This window comes from Aotus nancymaae, unplaced genomic scaffold (assembly GCF_030222135.1).
Source record: "Aotus nancymaae isolate 86718 unplaced genomic scaffold, 86718_ANA_hifiasm-v0.15.2.pri h1tg000015l_1, whole genome shotgun sequence".
Classification (NCBI taxonomy): domain Eukaryota; kingdom Metazoa; phylum Chordata; class Mammalia; order Primates; family Aotidae; genus Aotus; species Aotus nancymaae.
In genome coordinates, this window is record NW_026988427.1 from 9,443,136 (window position 1) to 9,450,396 (window position 7,261).

The 7,261-nt window shown below is 47.8% G+C and overlaps 1 protein-coding gene across 2 annotated transcripts; it reads right to left on the reverse strand.

Moving 5' to 3' along the window:
* Positions 1-1,177: 1,177 nt before the first annotated feature.
* LOC135275162 (putative uncharacterized protein MSANTD5) lies at positions 1,178-4,731 on the reverse strand. Of its 2 annotated transcripts, none has more exons than XM_064376534.1 (4): positions 4,561-4,731; positions 2,714-2,798; positions 1,902-2,210; positions 1,178-1,560 (listed from the first exon to the last, which is right to left on the reverse strand). In XM_064376534.1, the coding sequence occupies exons 1-4, from the start codon at positions 4,564-4,566 to the stop codon at positions 1,316-1,318; spliced, it is 645 nt and encodes a 214-aa protein (XP_064232604.1). In that variant the 5' UTR covers positions 4,567-4,731; the 3' UTR covers positions 1,178-1,315. The 2 variants fall into 2 exon arrangements, with proteins under 2 accessions (XP_064232604.1, XP_064232605.1); XM_064376535.1 differs by having other exon boundaries at positions 1,316-1,560; positions 2,714-2,794; positions 4,557-4,566.
* Between the last annotated feature and the right edge of the window lie 2,530 nt (positions 4,732-7,261).

The following is a 7,261-nucleotide window of genomic DNA, read 5'->3' on the forward strand; positions in this document are numbered from 1 at the left end:
GGTTCAACAAATTCCGGTACATCCACACAGTGGAACATTACTCAGCAAGAAAAAGGAATGAACGTTTGATCCATGTAACAACCTGGAGGAATCTCTAATGAGTAACTGAAAGAACCTAACACCAAAAGGCTACATACTGTACAATTCCATTTACATAACATTGTTGAAACAACAAATTTATAAAGAGGAACAGCATTCAGTGGTTGCCAGAAGTTAAGGAGGGGCTGAGGGCAGAAGGCGTATGTCCCTTTATGAGGGTGTATGTCCCTCTTAAAAAGGGCAGTGAGAGTTTATTCTGGTGACTCTCTTGACTGTATCTATATTAATATCCTGGTTATATTGTGCTTTCTGCGCTGTTACCACTGGGGGACCTGGACATGGGGCCTAAGGGATCTCTCTGGAGTCCCTCTGTACTATTTGTTACAACTGCATGTAAAACTATAATTATCTCAAATAATACATTTCCTTAGAAAAGAAGACCACCAAGAAATGTGGAAAAATGAGCTTAACCCATGGTGATTACACCACATATGTGTTTTTATCCTAAAACTATCTCCTGAAGTAAGAAATATCAGCTTGAATTCAATTTTAATAGGAGGATCTGGAGGCTCAGAAATGTGAAATAAAAATTCTATGATCTGCCGGGCGCGGTGGCTCAAGCCTGTAATCCCAGCACTTTGGGAGGCCGAGGCGGGTGGATCACGAGGTCATGAGATCGAGACCATCCTGGTCAACATGGTGAAACCCCGTCTCTACTAATACAAAAAAAAAATTAGCTGGGCACGGTGGCGCGTGCCTGTAATCCCAGCTACTCAGGAGGCTGAGGCAGGAGAATTGCCTGAACCCAGGAGGCGGAGATTGCGGTGAGCCGAGATCGCGCCATTGCGCTCCAGCCTGGGTATCAAGAGCGAAACTCCGTCTCAAAAAAAAAAAAAAAAAAAAAAATTCTATGATCACACAGTCAGGAAATGAAGGCAGGATTGAGCAGTTATCTCTGGGGTAAACGTTGCCCCTTATTGCAAAGGAGCCTCCATGCAGGAAGCGTGATGCAGGAGAGAGAGAACAGGTCCCAAGTGACCGGGGAGGCTGAGCTCCCTCCCTGTCCTGTGGCCCTTCTACAACTGGGGGTTCAACCCAAGCCATAAGCACAAGGCCGAAAGGGATGAGGTCATGGTCATTCATTTATTTCACATGTATTCTCATTACACCAGGAGAGAAGAGGAAGGAGTCATGCACCAACACACACATACTGTGCTATTTTTCAGTCTTTCTGATGGAATCAGGATCCAGATTCTAATTGTCTTCATGATCTGGATCAGTCAGTAGAGACGGCCCACTGTGGTGAGGGACCCGGGGCCGCTGAGGGAAAGGCAGGATACATACATGGAACTGACCATGGCAGGTTCACGTTCCAGGACTCCCATCCAGGTACCTGAAGATTTTCCCCATAGATCACAGGTGTTGGGTCCCAGATCAGGTCACGTAAGACTATGGGAACGCTATAGGCCTGGGGCTGGTGCTCGCAAGGTACAAAGTCAGCCGCATCTGCACAGAGAGGACCTGAGAGAGAGAAGGCACATGGAGGGCTCCTGAGGACATCACCCATCCTGTCCTTGAATCCTTGCTTGTGATCTCACCCAGCCCTGGGGCCATTTCCATTCTGAACAAGTCCATGAACAAAGTCCTCAGGATTATTACTTTGGGGAAGAACAAAAAGGAAAAATAGAGGCAGGCAGCCCATCAGAGCAGCAAGGCCCCCGTGCTGTGTGCCGAGGGACTCTGGATGGGGCCCTGTGCCATCTTTCTCTGCCCTACTCAGGGCACAAGGATGGTAGGGTGGGGTGGGGGAAGCCAATGTCGCTCACTAAAGGAACACAGAGGCAAATACAAAAGACACAAACCTGAGAAGACGCCGATCTTCCATCCCAGAATCCTGTGCAAGGCCTTTCCATAAGGACACGGCAAGGGTTGGCACCTTGGCCTCTGGTTGGCCTCATGAATAGTGAAGTATAAGTCCTGCATGCTTATCAGCATCTGGAGACATTCTTGCCAGCTCTTCTTCATACCCCTCTGCTTGAGACGCTGGGCAATTATTTTTGATACTGTGTGATATTTCTTCTTCTTCACCCTGAATACTTCACACTCAAGAAATTCCCATTCTTCCAGGAAACTCTGGATTTCCTGGTTACTCCATGGTTTAATTAACCGGGCTGGAAGGACAGAGGAATATGAATGTACTTTGGCATAACTCACCTGCGCATCTGCTGGATCCTGCCTCTACAGACAGGTCCAAACTTGACTTCATTCAGTTATGGGAGATGATAGAACCTTAAATGAGAAGTGAGAGATTCAGCATCTGCCTGAGTCCCGACGCCTGAGACATCCAGTCACTGGGACAGGCAAGGAAGCATCTGAGAGCCTGGGTCTTGATCAAGTTCCTTAAAATATGTTTCAGAGGATATTGACAGGGTGTGATGGAACATTTGCTGCCTATGAGCTTCTCTGATGTGGGACTCACATCCCACCTGTGGTGGGGCCTTTTACTCTCACCTGGGCTGTGGGCAGGGGCAAGGACCTCCCGGGATGCTGAGGGCAGTCCTGGAACCTCCTGAGACGCCCCTCTTGGGGCTGGGATGAGTACATCAGACTTGAGAAGATGGAGGTGGGCTGGAAAATTTTCCCTGCTACAAATAAGACTCCGAGGACACTGTACCTGAGGGTTTTTCTGGTTCCTGGGCTGCTTTTTCCTGCTTCGTTTTCTGGATGTTTTTGGTAGTTTCAGTCTGAAGTGTCACTTTCTAATTAAAAAAATAAATATTTACATAAGAATTTCTTTTCTTTTTCTTTTATTTATTTATTTATTTTTTGAGACAGAGTCTCGCTCTGTAGTTAGGCTGGAGGGCAGTGACATAATCTCAGCTCACGGCAACTTCCACCTCCTGCATTCAAGTGAGTCTCCTGCCTCAGCCTTCTGAGTAGCTGTGATTATAGTCATGCACCATCATGCCCGGTAATTTTTTGTGTATTTTTAGTAGAGACAGTGTTTCACCATGTTGGTTGGGCTGGTCTCGAACCCCTGACCTCAAGTGACCTGCCTGCCTTGGCCTCCCAAAGTGCTGTGATTACAGGTGTGAGCCACTGTACCCAGCCCCCGTTACATTTAAAAAGTAAACTGTCAGGCTGCGCGGGGTGGCTCAAGCCTGTAATCCCAGCACTTTGGGAGGATGAGACGGGTGGATCACGAGGTCAGGAGTTCAACACCAGACTGGCCAACATGGTGAAACCCTGTCTCTACTAAAAACTACAAAAATTAGCTGGGCATGGTGGCTTGTGCCTGTAATCCCAACTACCTGGGAGGCTGAGTAGGAGAATATCTTGAACCGGGACCAGGGAGGCGGAGATTGCAGTGAGTTGAGATTGCGACACTGCACTCCAGCCTGGGCTATAGATCGAGACTCCATCTTAAAAAAAAAAAGGCCCCCTAGTCCAAGGGGCTTTGAAGAGAGTACTGGGAGGGCAGTGCCTGAGCAGTGGGGTCAAATTATTCAGACTGAAGTTTCTTCCCATCCCAACTAAAAAGATTCAAAATGATCCCCCGAAGCATAATCTAATTCCAAGTTATTTAACCGCATGACAAAGAAAAGCCCAACATTAGTTAAAGGAACATGAAGTATCTGGCACCTAATCACGTAAAATGCACAGTGCTGGCCTCCTACATAAAATGACCTGGTGCACAACAAAACAGAGAAACCCGATTTACCACTAGCAGAAAACCCATCAGTAGTCCCAGAAATGACACCGATGGTGGAATCAGTGGAGCAAGACTTCAAAACAGCCGCGTAGGACAAGATCAGAACATACAGGATCTAAACGGAACTTCTGGAGGTGAACTCTCAAAGATATACAACCCCATTAAAATCAGGAACTCGTGAATAGATAAACCACGAAGAGGCAGCTAGAGCAGCTTGCGAAGGTCGCGGGCTCAGGGGTCAAAGTGCTGCTTTTTCCTGGCTCTGAAACTTACACCAATGGGTCCCCTGCTCAAGGTAGTTAGCCACGTGGGGCGTTCGTTTCCTTCACCGTAAAGTGAACGTGGTAGTAACACTTTCCATCAGGCTTACCATGAGGATTAAACAAGTTACTATTTATAGGCCGGGCACGGTGGCTCACGCCTGTAATCCCAGAACTTTGGGAGGCTGAGGCAGGCAGATTGCCTGAGCTTAGGAGTTTGAGACCAGACTGGGCAACAAGGTGAAACCCGTCTCTACTGAAAATACAAAAAAATTTAGCCGGGCGTGGCAGTGTGTGCCTGTAGTTCCAGCTACTAGAGAGGCAGAGGCAGGAGAATTGCAAGAACCGGGGAGCCTGAGGTTGCAGTGAGCCGAGATTGCACCACTGCACTCCAGCCTGGGTGACAGAGCCAGACTCTGTCTCAAAAACAAAAATTTTTTGTAAAGAAGAGCACACATTTCCATGACTGCAAAAATTCTTGTGAGATGAAGTGAAAGGCGACCCCATCCATCCTCCCACGAAACAGGAAGCAGGCTCCCTTCAACTTACTTCCATTTTTATTCCTGGGTTTTCTCCCGGGATTCTTCTCACTGCGCCTGCAGGGCCTGTTCCTGGGTTGCCGGAACACTGGCACTTACTCTGCCCTAATGGAACTCAGGAGAGTCAGGAGGAACCTGAGTGTGGAAATGTGTTTATTTCTCTCAGCTTCTGGAGGTCTCTGAAGCCAAAAATGCAGATCTGGTCACGTTTAAATGTCCTAAATGGGATTGAGTTAGACCCACCCAACCTGAGACTTTGGATTAACTAAAGATAAACTAATTTCGTACTTTTATCACGACGGCAAAATCCCTTCATCCAGACTAGAATTTGAACAACTGCAACAGGGAAACTGGAAACCAATTGGCAGGAGTTCTAAGGGTCTCTGAGACCCACATCTCCAAACGCAAAGTGACGGGTTGTTACGTTCCTGTAGATAAATCACCCCTTCCCCCTGAGCTGGCACTGAATGTTCAGCGATGTCCTTAGGGTTTGACCTTTGAGGATTAATCGTGATGTGAGGATTAGGGGAAGAGACGAGGCTTCAGTCGGTCGAGGGTGAATGGGTGGTCACGGATGGCAGTTATGGACGTAGGACCCTCTATGAGAAGCTTAGATTAAAAAGAAGAGTTTAGGGTGGGGAAGAGAGAGGTGAACAGAGCTTTCTCTTTACAAGAGGACAGACTTGAGATTTGCATATACAGAAGTGAGGAGGCAGAGTGGGAGATTAGAGTGTAGTTAATAGTTTGGGCAAGCAAGTGATGGTGGGAACCGAGGGAAACAACTCCTGGGTTGTTTTCGGCTTCAGAGTCTCAGATGCAGTCCAGGATTAGGGATGCCCCTCGGAATGAATCTCAACTCTTGGGATTTATGCCACTCTATACAATCTTAAGATTCATGGCTTTTAGCTCATGATAAGTGTCTGGGAAGACAGAAAGGGGGCTTCACAGTGAATGGCACTTCTTTATTTTTAGAGACAAGGTCTTGCTCTGCTGCCCAGGCTGGGGTACAGTGACATGATCATAGTTCACTGCAGTCTTGAACTCCTGGGCTCAAGTGATCCTACTGCCTTAGCCTCTCAAGTAGCTAGGATTACTACAGGTGCTTGTGCCACCATGCTTGGCTTCTTTTTTTTTTTTTTTTTTGTAGATACAGGGTCTCGACTGAGTGATAAAATGCTGTACCATTAGCGGAAAAAGAGAGAGAGAGAGAGAGAGCGAGAGAGAGAGAGAGAGAGAGAGAGAGAGAGAGAGAGAGAGAGACAAGGTCTCACTACATTGCCCAGGCTAGTTGTGAACTCTTCGTTTCAAGCAGTCCTCCTGCCTTGGCCTACCGAAGTGCTGAGAGTGCAGGTGTGAGCCACCGTGCTGGGCCTACGGGCATCTCCTCAAGTCAGAACAAACTGCATGTGTATTGGCTTAAAACTAATCCTTGCTTCTTTCCATGTCATCTAAAAATATCACATTCTCTTCATTTCCACAGACAGATTTCAGGCTTCCATTTCCTGATGCGCATGTGCCCAGGGAACTGTTCTCTGGGCTTCCCACCTTGGGCCTGTTCAATACACCCCTACTCTGCCTCAGGGACATCTGAGACAAAAATCTGACCAAGTTATTCTTTCTTCTCCCCCAAATGCTAATGAACACCGTCTTCTTTCCCAGGCGCGAGCCCTTCGTCTTGCTGCAGGAAAATAGAAACTTTGGGCACCTCAGCGCTACATCTAGCAGGAGCCTCCACTCAGCATATTCACCCCCAACATCACCTCCACTTCAACTCAGCTGCAGGGCTTCTCCCTTGGTGTAAATGGCAACTGCATCCAGGCTGTTTCAAAAGCAGAAACGCAGAAATAATGCCTGAATTCTTTATCTTCTCAATGACAGCTTCTTCTCAAACAGAAATGATTGATGATTGATATCCTATTTTCTCTTTCTTTCCTTTTTTTTGAGTCGGAGTCTCGCTCTTGTTGCCCAGGTTGGAGTACAATGGTGCAATCTCGGCTCACTGCAAACTCTGCCTCCTGGGTTCAAGTGATTCTCCTGCCTCAGCCTCCCGGGTAGCTGGGATTACAGGCACCCACCACCACGCCCAGCTAATTTTTTTGTATTTTCAGTAGAGATGGGTTTCACTATGTTGGTCAGGCTAGTTTCGAACTCCTAATCTCATGCGATCCACTCGCCTGGGCCTCCCAAAGTGCTGGGATTATGGGCACGAGGCACCGCGCCCGGCCTCTTTCTTTTTTTTTTTTTTGGTGGAGTCTTTCTTTGTTGCCCAGGCTGGAGTGCAGTGGTGTGATCTCAGCTCACTGCAACCTCTGCCTCCTGGGTTCAAGCAATTCTCCTGCCTCAGTCTCCCTAGTAGCTGGGATTATAGGTGTGTGCCACCACACCCAGTTTATTTTTGTATTCCTAGTAGAGATGGGATTTCACCTTGTTGGCCAGGCTGGTCTTGAACTCCTGGCCTCAGGTGATCCACCCGTCTCAGCCTCCCAAAATGCTGAAATCACAGGCGTGAACCACTGCGCCCAGCCTGATACCCTATTTTCTTTTTTTTTTTTTTGAGATGGAGTTTCGCTCGTTACCCAGGCTGGAGTGCAACGGCGCGATCTCGGCTCACCGCAACCTCCTCCTCCTGGGTTCAGGTAATTCTCCTGCCTCAGCCTCCTGAGTAGCTGGGATTACAGACACGCGCCACTGTGCCCAGCTAATTTTTTGTA